Source organism: Motacilla alba, unplaced genomic scaffold (genome assembly GCF_015832195.1).
Source record: "Motacilla alba alba isolate MOTALB_02 unplaced genomic scaffold, Motacilla_alba_V1.0_pri HiC_scaffold_35, whole genome shotgun sequence".
Lineage (NCBI taxonomy): Eukaryota > Metazoa > Chordata > Aves > Passeriformes > Motacillidae > Motacilla > Motacilla alba.
The window spans coordinates 560,984-584,389 of record NW_024037447.1 but is presented as its reverse complement, the minus strand read 5'-3'; the positions used below and the strand labels follow the sequence as shown (position 1 = coordinate 584,389).

The 23,406-nt window shown below is 54.5% G+C and overlaps 3 protein-coding genes across 3 annotated transcripts in view; all 3 read left to right on the top strand.

The window, feature by feature from the left end:
* LOC119696688 (polyunsaturated fatty acid lipoxygenase ALOX15B-like) overlaps positions 1 to 48 on the top strand; it is a 17,132-nt gene extending 17,084 nt beyond the window's left edge. The window contains exon 13 of the mRNA XM_038126489.1: positions 29 to 48. Within this exon, the coding sequence (XP_037982417.1) occupies positions 29 to 48 (20 nt within the window). The remainder of the gene's footprint in view (positions 1 to 28) is intronic.
* Positions 49 to 442: 394 nt separating this feature from the next.
* LOC119696744 (sarcoplasmic/endoplasmic reticulum calcium ATPase 1-like) lies at positions 443 to 11,497 on the top strand. The gene is made up of 7 exons (XM_038126571.1): positions 443 to 692; positions 3,280 to 3,482; positions 4,720 to 4,805; positions 5,389 to 5,522; positions 7,230 to 7,347; positions 8,376 to 8,493; positions 10,718 to 11,497. Exons 1-7 carry the CDS (start codon positions 529 to 531, stop codon positions 10,747 to 10,749), a joined length of 855 nt encoding a protein of 284 aa, XP_037982499.1. The 5' UTR covers positions 443 to 528; the 3' UTR covers positions 10,750 to 11,497.
* Positions 11,498 to 13,615: 2,118 nt separating this feature from the next.
* On the top strand, positions 13,616 to 23,152 carry LOC119696752 (RNA-binding protein FUS-like). The gene is made up of 6 exons (XM_038126586.1): positions 13,616 to 13,738; positions 17,260 to 17,284; positions 17,373 to 17,524; positions 19,189 to 19,327; positions 20,949 to 21,109; positions 22,967 to 23,152. The coding sequence occupies exons 1-6, from the start codon at positions 13,726 to 13,728 to the stop codon at positions 23,146 to 23,148; spliced, it is 672 nt and encodes a 223-aa protein (XP_037982514.1). The 5' UTR covers positions 13,616 to 13,725; the 3' UTR covers positions 23,149 to 23,152.
* The last annotated feature ends 254 nt before the right edge of the window (positions 23,153 to 23,406 follow it).

Here is a 23,406-nt window from a genome sequence, read left to right as displayed (position 1 = left end):
TCCCACCACCGATTCCACACAATTTTAGCTGCAACCACGAAAACTTGACGTAGTTTTGGGGTCCCACCACCAACTCCTGACGTAGTTTTGGAGTCCCACCACCGAACTAACCCACTCCAACCCTCCCCACGCGCTTTTTGGGGTTCCACCACCAACTCCTGACGTAGTTTTGGGGTTCCACCACCAATTCCACACAATTTTAGCTGCAACCATGAACTTTTGACGTAGTTTTGGAGTCCCACCACCAACTCCACACAATTTTAGCTGCAACCACGAAAACTTGACGTAGTTTTGGGGTCCCACCACCAACTCCACACGATATTGGTTGCAACCACCAACTCCTGACGTAATTTTGGGGTTCCACCACCAACTCCACCTGGTTTTGGGTGCAACCATGAACTTTTGACGTAATTTTGGGGTCCCACCACCAACTCCTGACCTCCCGCCCCCCGTTTTTGTCCGCCCCCTCAGACCGGCGACGGCGTCAACGACGCGCCGGCGCTGAAGAAGGCCGAGATCGGCATCGCCATGGGCTCGGGCACGGCCGTGGCCAAGACGGCCTCGGAGATGGTGCTGGCCGACGACAACTTCTCCACCATCGTGGCGGCCGTGGAGGAGGGCAGGGCCATCTACAACAACATGAAGCAGTTCATCCGCTACCTCATCTCCTCCAACGTGGGCGAGGTCGTCTGGTGAGCGCCCGCTCCGCCCGCTGCGCCCGCTCCGGCCACTCCGGCCACTCCGGCCACTCCAGCCACTCCGGCCACTCCGGCCGCTCCCGACCGCTCCGGCCGCTCCCGACCGCCCTGGAGATGTCGGCTTGGGGGGTTTCCCCGTTCGGACCAGTTCGGACCAGTCCCGGCCCGGTCCCGTCCCAGTTTGTCCTGGTCCATCCCAGTCCATCCCAGTCCCATCCTGGTCCCGTCCCAGTCCATCCCAGTTTGTCCTGGTCCATCCCAGTCCATCCCAGTCCCATCCTGGTCCCGTCCCAATCCCTCCCGGTCCATCCCAGTCCATCCCACTTTGTCCCAGTCCATCCCAGTTTGTCCTGGTCCATCCCAGTCCATCCCGGTCCATCCCAGTTTGTCCTGGTCCATCCCAGTCACTCCCAGTCCATCCCAGTTTGTCCCAGTTTGTCCTGGTCCATCCCAGTCCCTCCCAGTTTGGCCCAGTCCCCCATTAACCCCTCCCAGTCCCTCCCAGTCCCCCCCAGTTTGCTCCCAGTCCATCCCAGTCCCCCATCAACCCCTCCCAGTCCCTCCCAGTTCGTCCCAGTTTGCTCCCAGTCCCCCCCAGTCCCCCCCAGTATGAACCGGTGGCTCCCCGTCCCTCCCAGTCCATCCCAGTCCCTCCCAGTCCATCCCAGTCCCTCCCAGTTTGCTCCCAGTCCCTCCCAATCCATCCCAGTCCATCCCAGTTTGCCCTGGTCCATCCCAGTCCATCCCAGTTTGTCCCAGTCCCTCCCAGTCCCTCCCAGTTTGTCCCAGTTTGTCCCAGTTTGTCCCAGTTTGTCCCAGTCTCTCCCAGTCCCTCCCAGTCCCTCCCAGTCCCCCGTCAACCCCTCCCAGTCCATCCCAGTCCATCCCAGTATAAACCAGCCCCTCCAAATCCCCTCCCAGTTTGTCCCAGTTTGTCCCAGTCCCCCATTAACCCCTCCCAGTCCCCCCCAGTCCCCCCCAGTCCCTCCCAGTACGAACCAGTGGCTCCCCGTCCCTCCCAGTCCATCCCAGTTCATCCCAGTCCATCCCAGTCCCTCCCAGTCCCCCATCAACCCCTCCCAGTCCCTCCCAGTTTGTCCCAGTTTGTCCCAGTTTGTCCCAGTTTGTCCCAGTCCCTCCCAATCCCCTCCCAGTCCCTCCCAGTCCCTCCCAGTCCATCCCAGTCCCCCATCAACCCCTCCCAGTCCCTCCCAGTCCCTCCCAGTCCCCCCCAGTATGAACCAGTGGCTCCCCGTCCCTCCCAGTCCCTCCCAGTCCCTCCCAGTTCATCCCAGTGCATCCCAGTCCCTCCCAGTCCCTCCCAGTTTGTCCCAGTCCCTCCCAGTCCCTCCCAGTCCATTCCAGTCCATCCCAGTCCCCCGTCAACCCCTCCCAGTCCCTCCCAGTTTGTCCCAGTTTGCTCCCAGTCCCCCGTCAACCTCTCCCAGTCCCTCCCAGTCCCTCCCAGTCCCCCATTAACCCCTCCCAGTCCCTCCCAGTCCCTCCCAGTACGAACCAGTGTCTCCCCGTCCCTCCCAGTCCATCCCAGTCCCCCGTCAACCCCTCCCAGTTTGCTCCCAGTTTGTCCCAGTTTGCTCCCAGTCCCTCCCAGTCCCTCCCAGTCCCTCCCAGTGCCCCATCAACCCCTCCCAGTCCCTCCCAGTTTGTCCCAGTCCCTCCCAGTTTGCTCCCAGTCCCTCCCAGTCCCTCCCCAGTCCCTCCCAGTCCATCCCAGTTTGCTCCCAGTCCCCCGTCAACCCCTCCCAGTCCCTCCCAGTCCCTCCCAGTCCCCCCCAGTATGAACCAGTGGCTCCCCGTCCCTCCCAGTCCCTCCCAGTCCCTCCCAGTTCATCCCAGTGCATCCCAGTCCCTCCCAGTCCCTCCCAGTTTGTCCCAGTCCCTCCCAGTCCCTCCCAGTCCATTCCAGTCCATCCCAGTCCCCCGTCAACCCCTCCCAGTCCCTCCCAGTTTGTCCCAGTTTGCTCCCAGTCCCCCGTCAACCTCTCCCAGTCCCTCCCAGTCCCTCCCAGTCCCTCCCAGTCCCCCATTAACCCCTCCCAGTCCATCCCAGTCCCTCCCAGTCCCTCCCAGTTTGTCCCAGTCCCCCATTAACCCCTCCCAGTCCCTCCCAGTACGAACCAGTCCCTCCCAGTCCATCCCAGTCCCCCGTCAACCCCTCCCAGTCCCTCCCACTTTGTCCCAGTTTGCTCCCAGTCCCCCGTCAACCTCTTCCAGTCCCTCCCAGTCCCCCCCAGCCCCTCCCAGTACGAACCAGTGTCTCCCCGTCCCTCCCAGTTCATCCCAGTCCCCCGTCAACCCCTCCCAGTTTGCTCCCAGTTTGTCCCAGTTTGCTCCCAGTCCCTCCCAGTGCCCCATCAACCCCTCCCAGTCCCTCCCAGTTTGTCCCAGTTTGTCCCAGTACCTCCCAGTTTGCTCCCAGTCCCTCCCAGTCCCCCATCAACCCCTCCCAGTCCCTCCCAGTTTGTCCCAGTTTGCTCCCAGTCCCCCATTAACCCCTCCCAGTCCCCCCCAGTCCCCCCCAGTCCCCCCAGTACGAACCGGCGCCTCCCGGTCCCCCCAGTATCTTCCTGACGGCGGCGCTGGGGCTGCCCGAGGCGCTGATCCCGGTGCAGCTGCTCTGGGTGAACCTGGTGACGGACGGGCTGCCGGCCACGGCGCTGGGCTTCAACCCGCCCGACCTGGACATCATGGACAAGCCGCCGCGCAGCCCCAAGGAGCCGCTCATCTCGGGGTGGCTCTTCTTCCGATACCTGGCCATCGGAGGTGAGCTCCGCGGTCACCTGGGGGTCAGTTCCTGGTCACCTTGGTCATCTGGAGTTGGCTCATGGTCACCTGGTGGTCAGTTCATGGTCAGTTCATGGTCAGTTCATGGTCAGTTGGAGTTGGCTCATGGTCACCTGGGTCATGTGGGTCACCTGGTGGTCAGTTGGTGGTCACCTTGGTCACCTGAGTCACCTTGGTCATCTGGAGTTGGCTCATGATCACCTGGTGGTCAGTTCATGGTCAGTTGGGGTTGGTTCATGGTCACCTGGGTCACCTGGTGGTCAGTTGGTGGTCACCTGGGTCACCTGGGTCACCTGGGTCACCTGGTGGTCATTTGGTGGTCACCTTGGTCACCTGAGTCACCTGGGTCATCTGGAGTTGGCTCATGGTCACCTGGTGGTCAGTTCATAGTCAGTTCATGGTCAGTTGGGTCGTCTGGGTCACCTGGTGGTCAGTTGGTGGTCACCTGGGTCACCTGAGTCACCTGGGTCATCTGGAGTTGGCTCATGGTCACCTGGGCCACCTGGGGGCTGGTGATGGTCAGTTCATGCTCAGCTGGAGTTGGCTCATGGTCACCTGGTGGTCAGTTGGGTCACCTGAGTCACCTGGGTCACCTGGTGGTCAGTTTGTGGTCAGTTGGGTCCTCTGGGTCACCTGGTGGTCAGTTGGTGGTCACCTGGGGGTCACCTGGGCTCAGGTGGGCTCAGTGGATGGACAAGCCGCCGCGCAGCCCCAAGGAGCCGCTCATCTCCGGGTGGCTCTTCTTCCGCTACCTGGCCATCGGAGGTGAGCTCATGGTCACCTGGGTCACCTGGAGTTGGCTCATGGTCACCTGGTGGTCAGTTTGTGGTCATTTGGGTCACCTGAGTCACCTGAGTCACCTGGTAGTCAGTTCATGGTCATTTGGGTCACCTGGTGGTCAGTTGGTGGTCACCTTGGTCACCTGGAGACTCCCAAAGCACCTGGAGACCCCAAAAACCACCTGGAAACCCAAAAAACCACCTGGAGACCCAAAAAACCACCTGGAGACCCCAAAAATTCCCCCTTGAGCCCCCAAAAACCACCTGGTCCCCCCCAAAAACCACCTGGAGACCCCAAAAAACCACCTGGTGACCCCAAGAAAACACCTGGAGACCCCAAAACCCACCTGGAGACAGCCAGGGTGGCCCCTTGGCGACCGCCAGGGTGTCCCCAGGTGTCCCCAGGTGTCCCCAAGCCCCCGTGTGTCCCCCCCCAGGCTACGTCGGGGCCGCCACGGTGGGAGCGGCCGCCTGGTGGTTCCTCTTCGCCGAGGACGGGCCCAACGTCAGCTACCACCAGCTGGTGAGTCCCCCCGGTGTCCCCAAGTGTCCCCAAGGTGTCCCCAAGTGTCCCCGAGGTGTCCCCAACGAGGTGTCCCCACCCTGTGACCCTCCCCGGGTCCCTCACGGAGGTGCCACCACCCCTGTGGTCACCTCAAGGTCACCTGGAAGGTCCTTGTGGAGCTTCTTGGACCCCATGAGTGTCCCCAAGGTGTCCCCGAGGTGTCCCTGAGATGTCCCCAAGATGACCCTGACTGTCCCCAAGCGTGCCCAGGTGTCCCCAAGTTGTCCCTGAGGTGTCCCTGAGGTGTCCCTGAGGTGTCCCCAAGCTCTGGTGACCACAGGGTGTCCCAAAAATGTCTCCAAGATGTTCCTGAGGTGTCCCCAAGGTGTCCCCAAGCTGTCCCCAAGGTGTCCCCACCCTGTGACCTCCCCCAGCCCCAATCCAGGCCCATCATGGAGGTCCCACCCCCACCACGAAGGTTCCTCCTGGTGTCCCCCAACCCCCAAATGTCCCTTCCCAGATGTCCCCAAGATGTCCCCAAGGTGTCCCCAAGCTGTGGTGACCCCGAGGTGACCCCGATGTCCCCGATGTCCCCTCCCAGACCCACTTCATGCAGTGCTCGGAGCACAACGTGGACTTCGAGGGGCTGGACTGCGACATCTTCGAGTCGCCGGTGCCGATGACGATGGCGCTGTCGGTGCTGGTGACCATCGAGATGTGCAACGCCCTCAACAGGTGAGGGACGCCGCCACCGTGGTCACCGTGGTCACCTTGGCCATGGTCATCATGGTCATGGTTGGGGTCGTGGCCATCGTCATTGTAATCATTGTCATCATCATGGTCATCGTTATTGTCATCGTTGTCGTTGTCATGGTCATCATGGTCATGGTCATCATGGTGACCATCAAGATGTGCAACGCCCTCAACAGGTGAGGGACACTGCCACCGTGGTCACCGTGGTCATGGTCACCGTGGTAACCTTCATCATGGTCATGGTCATCATGGTCATCATGGCCATGGTTGGGGTCGTGGTCATCGTTATTGTCATCGTTGTCATTGTCATGGTCATCGTGGTCATGGTCATGGAGGTCATCGTGGTCATGGTCATCGTGGTCATCATGGTCATGGTCATCATGGTCATCATTGTCATGGTCATCACTGTCATGGTCATGGTTGGGGTCGTGGTCATCGTCATTGTCATCGTTGTCATTGTCATGATCATCATGGTCATGGTTGGGGTTGGGGTTGTGGTCATCGTCATTGTCATCATGGTCATTGTCATGGTCACCGTGGTCATCATGGTCATGGTCATCATGGTCATGGTCATCATGGTCATCATTGTCATGGTTGGGGTCGTGGTCATTGTAATTGTCATCGTTGTCATTGTCACGGTCACTGTGGTCATCATGGTCATGGTCATGGTGGTGACCATGGAGATGTGCAACGCCCTCAACAGGTGAGGGACACTGCCACCGTGGTCACCGTGGTCATGGTCACCGTGGTCACCTTGGCCATGGTCATCACTGTCATGGTCATCGTTGTCATGGTCATCGTGGTCATCGTGGTCATCATGGTCACCATGGTCATGGTTGGGGTCGTGGTCATCGTTATTGTCATCGTTGTCGTTGTCATGGTCATCATGGTCATGGTCATCGTGGTCATCATGGTCATGGTTGGGGTCGTGGTCATCATCATTGTCATCATTGTCATTGTCATGGTCATCATGTCATGGTCATCATTGTCATGGTCATCGTGGTCATCATGGCCATCACTGTCATGGTTGGGGTTGGGGTCATCATTATTGTCATCGTTGTCGTTGTCATGGTCATCGTGGTCATCATTGTCATGGTCATCATGGTCATGGTTGGGGTTGTGGTCATCGTCATTGTCATCGTTGTCGTTGTCATGGTCATCGTGGTCATCATGGTCATGGTCATCATGGTGACCATGGAGATGTGCAATGACCATTGTCCCCAATGTCCCCAATGTCCCCATGACACCCTGGTGACCCCAATGTCCCCGGTGTCCCCGATGTCCCCGATGTCCCCATGTCCCCCCCGTGACCGTGCTGTCCCCGGTGTCCCCAGCCTGTCGGAGAACCAGTCGCTGGCGCGGATGCCGCCGTGGGTGAACATCTGGCTGATGGGCCCTGTCCATCCCCAGTGTCCCCAATGTCCCCATGTCCCCATGTCCCCATGTCCCCATGTCCCCGATGTCCCCACGTCCCCGTGGTGACCGTGCTGTCCCCGGTGTCCCCAGCCTGTCGGAGAACCAGTCGCTGGCGCGGATGCCGCCGTGGGTGAACATCTGGCTGATGGGCCCTGTCCATCCCCAGTGTCCCCAATGTCCCCGATGTCCCCGATGTCCCCGATGTCCCCATGTCCCCACGTCCCCAATGTCCCCATGTCCCCATGGTGACCGCGCTGTCCCCGGTGTCCCCAGCCTGTCGGAGAACCAGTCGCTGGCGCGGATGCCGCCGTGGGTGAACATCTGGCTGATGGGCTCCATCTGCCTCTCCATGTCCCTGCACTTCGTCATCCTCTACATCGACCCCCTGCCCGTAAGGGGACACCGGGGACGCCGTGGTGGCCTCGGGCTGGTGGCCTCGGGGACGTGGGGGTGGTGGCCTTGGGGACATCAAGACGGTGGTCATTGGGTTGGTGGTCATTGGGCTGGTGGTCGTTGAGTTGATGGTCATTGGGTTGGTGGTCATTGGGTTGGTGGTCATTGAGTTGGTGGCCTTGGGGACATTGAGTTGGTGGCCATTGGGTTGGTGGTCATCAAGTTGGTGGCCTTGGGGACATCAAGGTGGTGGTCATTGGGTTGGTGGCCATTGGGTTGGTGGCCATTGGGTTGGTGTCCATCAAGGTGGTGGCCATGGGGTTGGTGTCCATCAAGGTGGTGGCCTTGGGGACATCAAGCTGGTGGTCATTGGGTGATGGTCATTGGGTTGGAGGTCATCAAGGTGTGGCCTTGGGGACATTGAGTTGGTGACCATCAAGCTGGTGGTCATTGGGGTGGTGGTCATTGGGTTGGTGGCCATCAAGGTGGTGGCCTTGGGGACATCAAGCTGGTGGTCATTGGGTTGGTGGCCATCAAGGTGGTGGTCATTGAGTTGGTGGTCATTGGTGGTCATTGGGTTGGATGTCATCAAGGTGGTGGCCTTGGGGACGTTGGGTTGGTGGTCATCAAGCTGGTGGTCATTGGGTGGGTGGTCATTGGGTTGGTGGTCATCAAGCTGGTGGTCATCAAGGTGGTGGCCTTGGGGACATTGAGTTGGCGGCCATCAAACTGGTGGTCACTGCGTTGGTGGCCACCAAGATGGCGACCATTGACCTTCCCTTGAGTGACCCTTGGCTTCGATGACCCCAGGTGGGCTCTGGTGGCCGCAGGGGTCACTTTGGTGGCCGCAGGGGTCCCTTTGGTGGCCACGGCCATCGCGTCGACCACGAGCGTTGACCTTGCCTTTGGTGACCACTGGCTTGAGTGACCACCGGCTTGGACGACCCCGGGCGGGCTCTGGTGGCCCTGCGGTGGCCCTGCGGTGGCCCGGGAGGAGGTCCCAGCCGTGTCCCCCGGTGTCCCCAGATGATCTTCAAGCTGACGCCGCTGACGCTGACCCACTGGCTGATGGTCATCAAGATCTCCTTCCCGGTCATCCTGCTGGACGAGGCCCTCAAGTTCATCGCCAGGAACTACCTGGAGGGTGAGGAGGCGGCCCCGCCCCGCCGCGGTGTCCCCGTGTCACCCCCTGTCCCCCCCCCCGGCCCGCTCGGGGTCACCTCCACCCCCTGTGGTCACCTCCGTCGTGTCCAGGTGACCTTGGCCATCTCCACCGTCTGCTGGTCACCTCCTGGTCACCTCCTGGTCACCTCCATGTCCCCTTGACCATCTTCTGGTCACCTCTGTGGTCACTCCATGGTCACCTGCATGGTCACCTCCATGGTCACCTCCTGGTCACCTCCATGTCCCCTTGACCATCTTCTGGTCACCTCTGTGGTCACTCCATGGTCACCTGCATGGTCACCTCCTGGTCACCTCCCTGTCCCCTTGACCATCTCCAGGTGACCACAACTGTCCCCATGTCCCCTTGACCATCTCCTGGTCACTTCCTGGTCACCTCCATGGTCACCTGCATGGTCACCTCCATGGTCACCTCTGTGGTCACTCCATGGTCACCTCCTGGTCACCTCCATGGTCACCTCTGTGGTCACTCCATGGTCACCTCCTGGTCACCTCCATGGTCACCTCTGTGGTCACTCCATGGTCACCTCCTGGTCACCTGCATGGTCACCTGCATGGTCACCTTCATCCCATCCCTGTCCCCTTGACCATCTCATGGTCACTCCGTGGTCACTCCATGGTCACCTGCATGGTCACCTCCCTGTCCCCTTGGCCATCTCCAGGTGACCGTGACCATCTCCTAGTCACCTCCATGGTCACTCCATGGTCACCTTGTGGTCACTCCATGGTCACTCCATGGTCACCTCGTGGTCACCTCCATGGTCACCCCATGGTCACCCCATGGTCACCCCGTGGTCACTCGCTGTCCCCCGGTGTCCCCGTGTCCCCTCCCCCCTCTCATCTCCATCTTCTCGTCCCCAGCGTGACCCCGCCCGGGCCCGGCACCGCCCGCAGGTACCAGGGACACCTCGGTGTCACCATTGTCACTGTCATTGTCATTGTCACCTGTGTGTCACCAGGGACACCTCGGTGTCACCTGTGTGTCACTGTCACCTGTGTGTCACTGTCACCTCGGTGTCACCATTGTCATTGTCACCTGTGTGTCACCAGGGACACCTCGGTGTCACCTGTGTGTCACTGTCACCTGTGTCACCTGTGTGTCACCAGGGACACCTCGGTGTCACCTGTGTGTCACTGTCACCTGTGTCACCTGTGTGTCACCAGGGACACCTCGGTGTCACCTGTGTGTCACTGTCACCTGTGTCACCTGTGTCACCAGGGACACCTCGGTGTCACCTGTGTGTCACTGTCACCTGTGTCACCTGTGTGTCACCAGGGACACCTCGGTGTCACCTGTGTGTCACTGTCACCTGTGTGTCACTGTCACCTCGGTGTCACCATTGTCATTGTCACCTGTGTGTCACCAGGGACACCTCGGTGTCACCTGTGTGTCACTGTCATTGTCATTGTCACCTGTGTGTCACCAGGGACACCTCGGTGTCACCTGTGTGTCACTGTCATTGTCATTGTCACCTGTGTGTCACCAGGGACACCTCGGTGTCACCTGTGTGTCACTGTCACCTGTGTCACCTGTGTGTCACCAGGGACACCTCGGTGTCACCTGTGTGTCACTGTCACCTGTGTCACCTGTGTCACCAGGGACACCTCGGTGTCACCAGTGTCACCTCAGTGTCATTGTCATTGTCACCAGTGTCACCTCAGTGTCACCAGTGTCACCTCAGTGTCGCTGTCATTGTCACCAGTGTCACCTCAGTGTCCCCATTGTCACCTCGGTGTCACCAGTGTCACCTCATTGTCATCGTCATTGTCACCAGTGTCACCTGTGTGTCACCTGTGTCACCTCGGTGTCACGAGTGTCACCTGTGTGTCAGTGTCATTGTCACCTGTGTGTCACCTGTGTCACCTCGGTGTCACCTGTCTGTCACTGTCACCTCTCCGTCCCCTTTGTCACCTCATCGTCCCCTCATTGTCACGCCCAATGACGTCATTGCCACGCCCCCCGTCGTTGTCACCTCATCGCCCCCTCCCTGTCCCCTGCCTATGACGTCATTGTCCCCCCCCCCGTGATGTCACCGCCCCTCCTCTAAAACCCGTGGGGGGAGGGGGGTTGGAGAAGGGGGCGTGGCCATTCTAAACCCCTCCCTTCAGTGACGTCACTCACACGACGTCATCCCCGTGACCACACCCGCGATGACGTCATCTCTCTCTCCCCTCCCCCCCCGCAGCGGAAGAGCCCGCCCGGAAGCACCGGAAGTGACGATTTTGGGGACCCCGCCCCCTCCCCCACCCGAAACATGGGGAGGGGGGCGTGGCCAAAACGCGGCCCCTCCCCCACCTCGACCCCTCCCCCCAATCCACCCCCCCAAAATTCCATCCCCCCCACCCCATTCAAATCCAGAGAAGGGGGCGTGGCCAAAACTGGCCCCTCCCCCACCCCAATTTCCCGCCAAAATCGGAGAGGGGCGTGGCCAAAATGCCCCTCCCCCAATCCCAAACCCGCCCCTCCCCCACCCCCAATTCCCCCCCCCCCCCGGCGGGAAATTTGGGGTCTCCACCCCCCCCACCCCCCCCGAAAATTCGAGAGGGGGGCGTGGCCAACATTGGCCCCTCCCCCAGCCCACAATTTGCCCCTCCCCCACCCCCCGGGGGGGGGAAATTTTGGGGGTCGCCCCCTGCAGTGGGGCCCCCCCCCCAAAAAAACCCCCCCTCGGGGCCCCGCCCCCAAATCCGGGCGGTGGGCGTGGCCTAAATTTGCCCCTCCCCCTCCCACAACCCCTCCCCCCTTCATTTCCCCTCCCCCACCCCCCAAATTTCCACCCCCCCCTCCCCCTCAGGGGAGGATTTTGGGGTCGCCCCGCCCCTCAAAAATTTTTGGGGAGGGGGCGTGGCTAAAGTTGGCCCCTCCCCCTCTCAGAAGCCCCTCCCCCAAGCCCCGCCCCTCCCCCCCGCCAGCGTCGCTTATTTATTGCCAATAAAGGGAGCTCGCCCCTCCCCCACCCCCCCAATTTTGGGGTTTTTTGTGGTTTTTGGGGGGGTGGGGGAGGGGCGCGGGGTGGGGGGAGGGACGTGGACGGCGGGGGGAGGGGACGAAAGGGGTTAATTAGTGGGGGAGGGGCTAATTAGGGTGGGAGAGGGGCTAATTAGGGTAGGGAGGTGGTTAATGGGGTGGGGGTGGGGTTAATTAGGGTGGAGGAGGGGCTAATGGGGTGGGGAGGGGGTAATTAGAGTGGGGGAGGGGTTAATTAGGGTGGGGTGGGACTAATGGGGTGGGGGAGGGGCTAATTGGAGTGGGGGAGGGATTAATTAGGGTGGGGGATGGGTTAATTAGGGTGGGGTGGGGCTAATGGGGTGGGGGAGGAGCTAATTAGAGTGGGGGAGGCGTTAATTAGAGTGGGGTGGGGCTAATGGGGTGGGGGAGGGGCTAATTAGAGTGGGGGAGGTGTTAATTAGGGTGGGTGGGGCTAATGGGGTGGGGGAGGGGCTAATTAGAGTGGGGGTGGGGTTAATTAGGGTGGGTGGGGCTAATGGGGTGGAGGAGGGGCTAATTAGAGTGGGGGAGGCGTTAATTAGGGTGGGGTGGGGCTAATGGGGTGGAGGAGGGGCTAATTAGAGTGGGGGAGGTGTTAATTAGGGTGGCGGGCTCACTGGGAGCAGGGAGGGGCTAATTAGGGGTGGGAAGAGGTTAATTAAGAGTGGGGCGCAGTTCATTAAGGTGGGGGAGGGGCTAATAAATCTGGGGGCGTGGCTAATGTTTGGGGGAGGGACTAATTAGGGAGGGGGACGGGCTAATTAGGGTCCCGGAAAAATCTGGATGTTTCTGTAGGGTTTCTATGGGGTTCTATAGGGTTCTATAGGGTCCCAGTGGGCTCTAGAAGGTTCTATAGGGTTTCTATATGTCTCTAGACGATTCTGTAGGATTTCTATAGGGTTTCTCTAGTGTCCTATAAGTCTCTAGATGATTCTATAGGGTTTCTATGGGGTTCTATAGGGTCCCAGGGGGCTCTAGGGCATTCTATAGGATTTCTAGAGGGTTCCGCAGGTCTCTAGAGGGTCCCAGAGGGCTCTAGAGGGTTCTATAGGGTTTCTATAGGGTTTCTATAGGGTTTCTATAGGTCTCTAGATGATTCTGTAGGGTTTCTATAGGGTTTCTATAGGGTTCTATAGGGTCCCAGCGGGCTCTAGGGCATTCTATAGGATTTCTAGAGGGTTCCACAGGTCCATAGAGGGTCCCAGAGGGCTCTAGAGGTTTCTATAGGGTTTCTATAGGGTTTCTATAGGGTTTCTATACGTCTCTAGCCGATTCTGTAGGGTTTCTATAGGGTTTCTATGGGGTTCTATAGGGTTCTATAGAGTCCCAGTGGGCTCTAGGGCATTCTATAGGATTTCTAGAGGGTTCCGCAGGTCTCTAGAGGGGCCCAGAGGGCTCTAGAGGGTTCTATAGGGTTTCTATAGGGTTTCTATATGTCTCTAGACGATTCTGTAGGGTTTCTATAGGGTTTCTATAGGGGTTCTATAGGGTCCCAGCGGGCTCTAGGGCATTCTATAGGATTTCTAGAGGGTTCCACAGGTCCATAGAGGGTCCCAGAGGGCTCTAGAGGGTTCTATAGGGTTTCTATAGGGTTTCTATAGGTCTCTAGACGATTCTGTAGGGCTTCTATAGGGTTTCTATGGGGTTCTATAGGGTTCTATAGAGTCCCAGCGGGCTCTAGAAGGTTCTATAGGATTTCTAGAGGGTCCCAGAGGTCTCTAGAGGGTCCCAGAGGGTTCTATAGGATTTCTAGAGGGTTTCTATAGGGTTCTATAGGTCTCTAGACGTTTCTATAGGGTTTCAGTCGGGGTTCTATAGGGTTCTATAGGGTCGCAAAGGGCTCTACAGGGCTCTGTAGGATTTCCAGAGGGTCCCAGAGGGCTCTAGAGGGCTCCATAGGGTTTCTAGAGGGTTCTATAGGGTCCCATATGGCTCCCAAAGCGCCTCCTCCGCGCTCCGCCAGGGGGCGCCCCGCGCTCCCGACGCCCCGCCCATTTCCCCGCCCCACCGCTCTGTCCCCGCCCCTTTTCCCGCCGGGACCGTACCACTGGTCGCGGGGGGGGGGGGGGGGGGGGTGTTCTCCGATCTCCCTCCCGCGCGCGGGTGGGTGGGACGCGCCGGCCGAGGTTATAAAAGGGCGGGCGGGCGCGCGCGGCGCGCAGTGCGGGCGCCACGTGGAGCGGACGCGGAGCGCGCGGCACCGCCATGGCCTCCAACGGTACCGGCGCCGTGGGGACCCCCGCTGCTCCCTTCTACCCCGGGCAGGGACCCCCGAGCCCCGGGAGGGACCCCCCAGACCCTTCCTTGCCCCGGGACCCCGGGGGCGGGCGGGGGCTGCAACGCCCAGCGCGGTCCGGGAGCATCGTGGGGGGAAACCTGAGGGGGTTCCGGCGGCCGCCGCGCGTAACACGGCGTTGGTTGTGCTGTTTTTAGTTAATGCTCTTTGTAACGGGCATTTCGTCATTAATCGGTGTAGTTTAGGCGTTGTTTCATTGTGGGTTTTTCACCTTCAGCGCTGCTCCGGGGCTGTGGGCGATTTGCGATGTGTGGGTTTTGATGGTGTCCCGTTTCCGCCACGCCTCACTTGACTATTTTTTATTTTTAATTCATTTTTCTTTTATTTCCCCTCTTTAACGCATATATCACTTCTGTTTTAAGCCCAACCAGCAAATTTCAGGTGCTTTTCTGGGTTGTTATAACTGTTCAAACAATCGCGGATGGGGCGGGGGCCGAACAAAGCGCCGCGCCCGGATGCTCCGCGCCGGCAGCGGGGAGGAAAATTAACCCCACAGCCCCAAATTTGAACACAAAACCTCGAATTTGGGATGAAATTCCCGCTAATTTGTGTGGATTTGGGGGTAATTTCGGGGTGTTTCAGGCGGTCTGGGAGCCGCTTTTTCCCCCGCCCGCCATTTTGTGGTTTTGCCTCTGCGCCACCGCCGCCATTTTGTGCGCGCGGCGCGTGCGCGGCGCCGCTGCCGCAGTGACACATCCGGGTCCTTCCGTTAAATCAAATTTAATCGAATTAAATCAGAATAAATCAAATCAAACAAACGCATCGAAAATCGAACCCTAAAACTTCGACTTCGACCGTAAAAAAAAAAAAAAAAAATCCCGCCCGCGGTTTCTCCCCTGCGAGGCGGGAAATTGCCGCCGTGTCGTGAGGGGGAGGGTTCAGTTCCCCGCGCTTTAGTGCGGATTTCTGAGGGAAAATTAAACACAGTTTATTGAAATACAAAGTTTTATTAATAAATTTGTGTTTTATCGTGCTGTTTATGCCATTCTCTTGGAGAATTTTGATGTTAAATTTAGCTTTTTACACCCTCCAAGTATCCCCCCGGGGCACGCCTTTTGTTAGGCGAAGCCTGAGGGGAGTTGAGACTTTCCCCTTTATTCGAACATCTAAATAATTAAATTTCAATTTATCCTTTTAATTTTACGTATAAATTATTTAATTCTTTTATTTTGTGGGGTTTTAGCGGCCTTTTGCCGTTAGAACCATGTGCTTTCACACCCCCTTTTGTTGTGTGGTGCCTGAGGGGAGTTTTAACTTTTTCGTGGAACTTTTCTGTCCGAATGACTGAATTTATTTTAATTATTGCTTTTCATAGCGCACAGATAATTAAATTCGTGCTCTGGGTGCTTTTCGAGGGGATTATTTGCTGTAAAAACCGGAATTTTAGACCCTTTTCTGAGGGGGTTTTGCTGAGCCTGAGGGGGCTTGAAGGCTTCGCGTCCTTTTTCACATCTAAATAATAAAATTCGTCTTTACTTTCCCTTTTTTTACAATTAAAACCCCAAAATTGCGGTGATTTTGGGGAGAGAAATAAAGATTTTCTTTTTGGGCGGGAAATTTCGCTCTCCAGCAGGGATTTGGTGCTTTTGGGTGGGTGAAACTCCCAAATTTTCCTTTGTTTTGTGCTGAAATTTCGCTATTTCTGCCCTATAATCAAAAATAACTCTTAATTGCCTAATTAAATGGATAAAATTTATTTATTTTAGGGCGTTTTTAATTTTGTTTCCGTATTTAGGAGCTTCCTGTCACTAATTAATACCGCTAATAAATTTTTTCATTTAAAGATATTTCTCTGCTTTTTTAGTGTTAACATTTTATTTATAATTATTTAAGCATTTTTTTATAATTTGAAGTGTTTAATTAATAATATAAAACGAACGGATTTTATAAAAGGTTGTAGGTATTAATAGGGTGCAATTTCTGGTTAATTAAGTGCTTTTCATTACAGAAAAAAGGAAAAAAATCGGTTTATTGATAAATTACTGGGTGTTAATTGGATTTTAATTATGGAGATAGGTGCGGAATACCTTTAAAATAATTATTTTCTGTTATTAATTATTCATCAAGTGCTTTAATTATGAACATTAGTCTAAAGCACCTTCAAATACACAGATTTATTGTTGGGTTTGTGTTGATTTTGTTAATTAAGAGCATTGTTTTAATAAGTAATAATCTTAATTAATTACTAATAGCGTATGGGAATTAATTAGGAGTGTTAGTAATTAATAAGCTGAGATATTTTTGTGCTTTTTGCTTAATAAAACTTCCTTAATAACAACTGAAAATGTGAAGGGAAGAATTTAATGAAGGGTATTTATTAATTATAATTTTGGGTTGCTTAATTCATTGAAAGATTTGTAATTGTGCATAATTAAAAGGGGTTCGATTGTAGTTAAAGGCAATAAATTGATTTATTGAAAAGTGATTAATATTTAGATTTAAAACCACACCCTGTGATAATTAGTGCTGTGAGAATTACCCTAATTAAAGGTATTAATTAATGCTTAGTAAACCCATTTATTTCAAGGGTTCTTTTCCCAATTAACACCACTTAATCAGTCACTAATAACCTTAATTAAACGGATCGATTTCAAGATTTTTTTTTTAAAGTTTCCGTGTTTAAAATGCTTTTGTAGCAATTAAGAAACACTTAATAAATTAGGGGAAATATTATTTTTAAAATAAAATCTTATTTATTTATTATGTTGTTGTTTATATAGGAACAAAATGCTATTATAAATACTAGCATATTATGCTAATTATTATGTTTTATGTTCATATTGGAGTAATTAACCCCAATTTTTAACCCTTCTCTCCTCAGATTTATCAGATCAGGGAAAATCGATTTATTTGTAGCAATTCCTGATTAATTAACCCCAATTTTTAACCCTTTCCTCCCCACACTTACTGAATTACGATAAAATCGATTTATTTGAAGCAAACTCTGATTAATTAACCCCAATTTTTAACCATTTCCTCCCCAGTTTTACCAAATCAGGGAAAATCGATTTATTTGAAGCAATTTCTGATTAATTAACCCAAATTTTTAACCCTTCCCTCCCCAGGATAATGAATTAGAAAAAAGACTTCAGTCTTTTTTTGCTTGCTTTACCTGAAATTTTAACCCTTTCCTTCTCAGACTCGATAAACACGGGAATATGTATTTTAAACCAACTCTTGCTTGATTAACCCTGATTTTTTAACCCTTTCTTCCTTCACTAAATAAAAAAAATTGCTTTATTTGAAGCTATTTCTGTGTCATCTCAAATTTTAGCTCCTTCCCTCCCCAGATTTAATTAGTCAGGGAAAACTGATGTATTTTAAACAACTTTTTGCCTGCTTAATCTTAATTTTAAACCCGACACGACTAAACAATGAAAAACATATTTATTTAAAGCCATTTTTTCTTGATTAACCCCGACTTTTAACCCTTTCCTCCCCAGATTACAGCCAGACGGCGACGCAAAGGTACGAACCCCCTTTCCCAACCCTTCCCCGCCCCTCAAACCCCCATTTCCAGCGGGATTTTTCCCCGAATTCCGCTTTTCTCCCGCAGTTACGGCGCCTACCCCGCCCCCCCCAGCCAGAGCTACTCGCAGGGAGGGGGGCAGAGCTACTCGCAGCAGAGCTACGGCGGCTACGGGCAGAGCTCGGACACGGGCTACGGCCAGGGCGGCTACAGCTCGTCCTACGGACAGAGCCAGAGCGGTGAGCCGGGCGGGGATCCCAAAAACCCCGAAATCCCCCGAAATCCCCGTCCCCGGATCCCCTCGGAGCCAAAATCGGGGGGGTGTGGGACCTGAAATCGGCACCTTCGGACCCAAAACTGAGCTTAAACCCAGCCAAAACTGATCCCAAAAGTGCCAGGACAGAGCCAGAGCGGTGAGCGAGGCGGGGATCCCAAAAAACCCCGAAATCCCCAAAAATCCCCGTCCCCGGATCCCCTCGGAGCCAAAACGGGGGTGTGGGACCTGAAATCGGCACCTTCGGACCCAAAACTGAGCTTAAACCCAGCCAAACCTGACCCCAAAAGTGCCAGGGCAGAGCCAGAGCGGTGAGCCGGGCGGGGATCCCAAAAACCCCAAAATCCCCCGAAATCCCCGTCCCCGGATCCCCTCGGAGCCAAAACGGGGGTGTGGGACCTGAAATCGGCACCTGCAGAGCCAAAACTGCCCCAAAATGACCCCAAAACTGACCCCAAAAGAGCCAGGGCACAGCCAGAGCGGTGAGCGAGGCGGGGATCCCAAAAAACCCCGAAATCCCCAAAATCCCCGTCCCTGGATCCCCTTGGAGCCAAAATCGGGGGTGTGGGACCTGAAATCCGCACCTGCAGACACAAAACTGCCCCAAAATGACCCCAAAACTGACCCCAAAAGAGCCAGGGCAGAGCCAGAGCGGTGAGCGAGGCGGGGATCCCAAAAACCCCGAAATCCCCCAAAATGCCCGTCCCCGGATCCCCTCGGAGCCAAAATGGGGGTGTGGGACCTGAAATCCGCACCTGCAGAGCCAAAACTGCCCCAAAATGACCCCAAAACTGACCCCAAAAGTGCCAGGACAGAGCCAGAGCGGGGAGCGAGGCAGAAATCCCAAAATATCCCAAAAAACCCCGAAATTCCCAAAAATCTCTGTCCTTCTATCCCGTTGGACCCAAAATCGGGGGTGTGGGACCTGAAATGGGCACCTTCGGACCCAAAACTGAGCTCAAAGCTGCCCAAAACTGACCCCAAAAGTGCCAGGACAGAGCCAGAGCGGTGAGCGAGGCGGGAATCCCAAAATATCCCAAAAAAACCCCAAAATTCCCCAAAATCCCCGTCCCTGGATCCCCTTGGAGCCAAAATCGGGGGTTTGGGACCTGAAATGGGCACCTGCAGACCCAAAACTGAGCTCAAAGCTGAGCCCAAAAGTGCCTGGGCAGAGGCAGAGCTGTGAGTGAGGTCAGGAATCCTGAAATATCCCCAAAAAATCCCAAAATTCCCAAAATTCCCCAAAAAATTCCCAAAATCCCCTTTGTTCTCTCCTCTTGGACCCTAAATCGGTGTTTTTGTACCTGGAATTGGTACCTTTGCACCCAAAACTGAGCTCAAACCTGCCCTGAAATCCCCAATTAATTGTTAATTAGTTCCCAATTTTCCTTGTTTTCCCCATTTTTAATTAAACTGTAATCACTGTTAATTAATTGTTAATATTTCCCAGTTTCCCTGCTTTTCCCCCCCAAATTTCACAATTTTCCCTCTTTTTTCCCCTGGTTTTCCCCCAATTTCCCCTGTTTTTTCCCTCAATTTCCTCTCTTTTTCCCTTCTTTCCCCCCATTTTTTATTCGAGTGTTAATTAGCCGTAGTTAATTAATTATTAATTGTTAATTATTCCCCCAGGTTATTCGGCGCCGGCGGCTCCTCCCTCCTACGGCTCCGGCGGCTTCGGCTCCGGGCAGAGCTCCCAGGGCAGCTACGGCCAGACCTCCTCCTACCCGGGCTACTCCCAGCCCCCCGCGGCTGCCTCGGCCTCCGGGAGGTGATTAATGAGCTAATTAATTATTAATTAACAGTTATTAATCATTGTCGTTAACCCAAACCCCAACCTGGGAACCCAAACTCACACCCAGACACTCCCAGCAACCCCAGAGCTGCTCCTGCCCTGGCTGCTCCCAGCCCCCTGCGGCTGCCTCGGCCTCCGGGAGGTGATTAATGAGCTAATTAATTATTAATTAACAGTTATTAATCATTGTCGTTAACCCAAACCCCAACCTGGGAACCCAAACTCACACCCAGACACTCCCAGCAACCCCAGAGCTGCTCCTGCCCTGGCTGCTCCCAGCCCCCTGCGGCTGCCTCGGCCTCTGGGAGGTGATTAATGAGCTAATTAATTGTTAATTAACAGTTATTAATCATTGTTATGAACCCAAACCCCAACCTGGGAACCCAAACTCACACCCAGACACTCCCAGCAACCCCAGAGCTGCTCCTGCCCTGGCTGCTCCCAGCCCCCTGCGGCTGCCTCGGCCTCTGGGAGGTGATTAATGAGCTAATTAATTATTAATTAACAGTTATTAATCATTGTTATGAGCCCAAACCCCAACCTGGGAACCCAAACTCCAACCCGGACACTCCCAGCAACCCCAGAGCTGCTCCTGCCCTGCTGCTCCCAGCCCCCTGCGGCTGCCTCTGGGAGGTGATTAATGAGCTAATTAATTAACCAGTTAATTAACTAATTAATTAACCAGTGATTAATTGGCAGTGCCACCGCGTCCCTGCGGTAACCCCCGAGCGGCTCCCGGTATCCTGCTCTGCTCTTTTGCTGCATTCTGGGTGGTTTTGATCATTCTTGCCCAGTTTTGGGGCTATTTTTGTGTCTTTTGGTGAATCCTGGCAGTTTTGGACTCCAATTCCCGGGATTTTGCTAAATTCTGGCTGCTTTTGGTCGCCTCCCGCCTGTTCCTGTGTCCATCCCATCTCTTCTCCCCCGACCCCCTCCTGTTTTTTTCCCTAATTCCCATTTTTTTGGGTAAAATACCCAAATTTTGGGTAAAATTGGGTAAAGTTTTTGGGCGCTTTCGGGGTGAATTTTGGCTGGTTTTTGGGCAGTCCAGCTGCGTCCGGGTGAATTCCAGCTGTTTCTCGGTGAATTCTCTGTGGCTTTTGGTGAATTCTGGCTGGTTTTGGGTGAATCCCATCCGTTTCCCACCAAATCCCCTCTTTTTGGCTCCAATTCCCGTTTTTTGGTGAAATTCCAGCTGGTTTTGGGGTGAATTCCGGCTGGTTTTTGGTAAATTCCAGGTACTTTTTGGGTGAAATTCCAGCTGGTTTTGGGGCGAATTCCAGGTGTCTTTTGGGCAAATTCCAGCTGTTTTTTTGGGTGAATCCCATCTCTTTTCCCCCCAAACCCCCCATTTTTTGCCAGATTCCCATTTTTGTCCCAAATTCCCATTTTTTAGTGACATTCAAGTGGTTTTTGGGTGAATTCCAGGTGGTTTCTGATAAATTCCCGTTGTTCAGGCGAATTCCAGCTGTGTTTTGCTCCATTCCAGCTGTTTCTTGTGCTTCTCCCGCCTGTTCCTTTGCACCTGTTCCTCCTTTCCCCTCTCCCGCTCCGTTTTATTCCCGTTTTTTACCAAAATCCCCTTTTCTGGCCCCAGTTACGGCAGCGGCTCCGGCAGCTCCAGCTACGGGCAGGCCCCGAGCGGCGGCTACAGCCAGCAGCAGAGCGGGGGCTACAGCCAGCAGAGCTACGGCCAGCAGTCCTCCTACAACCCGCCGCCCAGCTACAGCCAGCAGGGCCAGTACAGCTCCGGGGGATGTGAGTGAGATTCCTGAAAAAATCTGGGATTTTGGGGTGAAATCTGCGGATTTTGGGCAAAATCGGGAGCGTTTTGGGTGAAATCGGGAGTGAAATCGGCTGAAATTGGGGGATTTTGGGGCATTTGGGATGGGAACAGTCCTCCTACAACCCGCCCTGAGCTACAGCCAGCAGGGCCAGTACAGCTCCGGGGGATGTGAGTGAGATTCCTGAAAAAATCCGGGATTTTGGGGTGAAATCCGCGGATTTTGGGCAAAATCGGGAGCGAAATCGGCTGAAATTGGGGGATTTTGGGGCATTTGGGATGGGAACAGTTGTCCTACAACCCGCCGCCCAGCTACAGCCAGCAGGGCCAGTACAGCTCCGGGGGATGTGAGTGAGATTCCTAAAAAAATTGGGAATTTTGGGGCGAAATCCGCGGATTTTGGGCAAAATCGGGAGCGAAATGGGCTGAAATTGGGGGATTTTGGGGGGATTTGGGGTGGATTTCTGGGATTTGGGATGGGAACAGTCGTCCTACAAGCCCACCCAAATCACATCCAGAGATCTGAGTGACATTCCCCAAAAAATCCGGGATTTTGGGCTGAAATCCGCAGATTTTGGGCAAAATCGGGGGCGTTTGGTGTGAAATCGGGAGCGAAATCGGCTGAAATTGGGGGATTTTAGGGAATTTTGGGGTGGAATTCAGGGCTTTGGGATGGGAACAGTCGTCCTACAACCCTGAGGTAGAATTTTGGGAGTTTGGGACTAAATCTGTGGAATTTGGGGCAGAACCCCTGGAATTTGGGACAAAATCTGGTGCGTTTTGGGCAGAATTCCCTGGATTTGGGTCTGAAACCCCCCAATTTTCCCTAAATTTCTTGCAGTTTTCCCCCAAATTACCCCCAATTTTCCCCCAAATTTCTCCTGATTTCCCCTGAATTTTCCCCAATTTTTCCTAAATTCCTCCCAATTTATCCCCAGTTTTCCCTGATTTTCCCCCAGTTTTCCCCACTTTTTCCCCCAACTTTCCCTGTGATTTCCCCCTGACTTTCCCCAGTTTTCCCCCAAATTTTCCCTGATTTTCCCCCAATTTTCCCCTGATATTTTCCTCAATTTCCCCCCGATTTTTCCCTGAACTTCCCCTGATTTTTCCCCGATTTTCCTCGGTTTTTCTCCAGATTTCCCCTGATTTTTCCCCAATTCTCCGTTGATTCTCCCCAATTTTCCCCTGATTTTTCCCCTTTTTTTCCCAATTTTTCCCCAATTTTCCCGATTCTCCCCAATTTTGCCCCGATTTCCCCCTGATTTTTCCCTACTTTTTCCCCAATTTTCCCGTGCTATTCCCCCAATTTTCCCCTGGTTTTCCCCTGATTCTCCCCAGTTTTCCCCTGATTTTTCCCCAGTTCTTCCCCAATTTTCCCCCAATTTCCCCCCAATTTCCCCTGATTTTTCCCGAATTTGCCCCAATTTCCCCCTGATTTCCCCCTGATTTTCCCCCGATTTTTCCCCGATTTCCCCCAAAATTTCCCCTGATTTTCCCGTTTTTCCCCTGATTTTTCCCCAATTTACTCCAAATTTCCCCCCAAATTTCCCCTGATTTTTCCCCTGATTTCCCCCAATTCTCCCCCAATTTTTCCTAATTTTTCCCCAATTTTTCCTAATTTTTCCCCAATTTTCCCCTGAATTTCCCCCAATTTTCCCAATTTTTCCTCTGAATTTTCCTGATTTTTCTCCTGATTTTTCCCCAATTCTCCCCCAATTTTCCCCTGAGTTTCCCCCAATTTTCCCCCAATTTTCTGTGATTTTTCCCCGATTTTCCCCCAATTTTCCCCCGATTCCCCCTTTTTCCCCGTTGCTGACGGCGTTTCCCTTCAGCCAACAGCTACGGGCAGGACGGGGGCTCGCTGAGCTCGGGGGGCTACCAGGAGCCCGGGGGGGGCTACGGCTCCTCGGCCCCCCCCGAGCGCGGCCGCGGCCGCGGCGCCTTCGGCTCCCGGGGCGGCTTCGAGCGCGGCTCCCGCGGCACCCGCGGCGCCCGCGGCGCCTCCATGGGGTGAGTGCCCGGGGGGGAAATGGGGGGAAAATGGGGGGAAAAAATGAGGAAATAACGGGGGGAAAATGGGGAGAAGGTAATGAGAGAACAGGGAAATAATGGGGGGAAATGGGGAAATAACGGGGGGAAAATGGGGAGAAGGTAATGAGAGAACAGGGAAATAATGGGGGGAAAATGGGGGGAAAATGAGGAAATAACGGGGGGAAAATGGGGAGAAGGTAATGAGAGAACAGGGAAATAATGGGGGGAAAATGGGGAAATA

Bases quoted from the DNA above. Each gene is read 5' to 3' on its own strand.
- LOC119696752 (XM_038126586.1), top strand. The intron at 17,285-17,372 runs GTACGAACCCCC...TTTCTCCCGCAG, and splicing joins AGCCAGACGGCGACGCAAAG to TTACGGCGCCTACCCCGCCC. The intron at 17,525-19,188 runs GTGAGCCGGGCG...TTATTCCCCCAG, and splicing joins CTACGGACAGAGCCAGAGCG to GTTATTCGGCGCCGGCGGCT.
- LOC119696744 (XM_038126571.1), top strand. From the start codon at position 529: ATGGGCTCGGGCACGGCCGTGGCCAAGACGGCCTCGGAGATGGTGCTG. The intron at 3,483-4,719 runs GTGAGCTCCGCG...GTCCCCCCCCAG, and splicing joins CCGATACCTGGCCATCGGAG to GCTACGTCGGGGCCGCCACG. The intron at 8,494-10,717 runs GTGAGGAGGCGG...CCCCCCCCGCAG, and splicing joins CGCCAGGAACTACCTGGAGG to CGGAAGAGCCCGCCCGGAAG.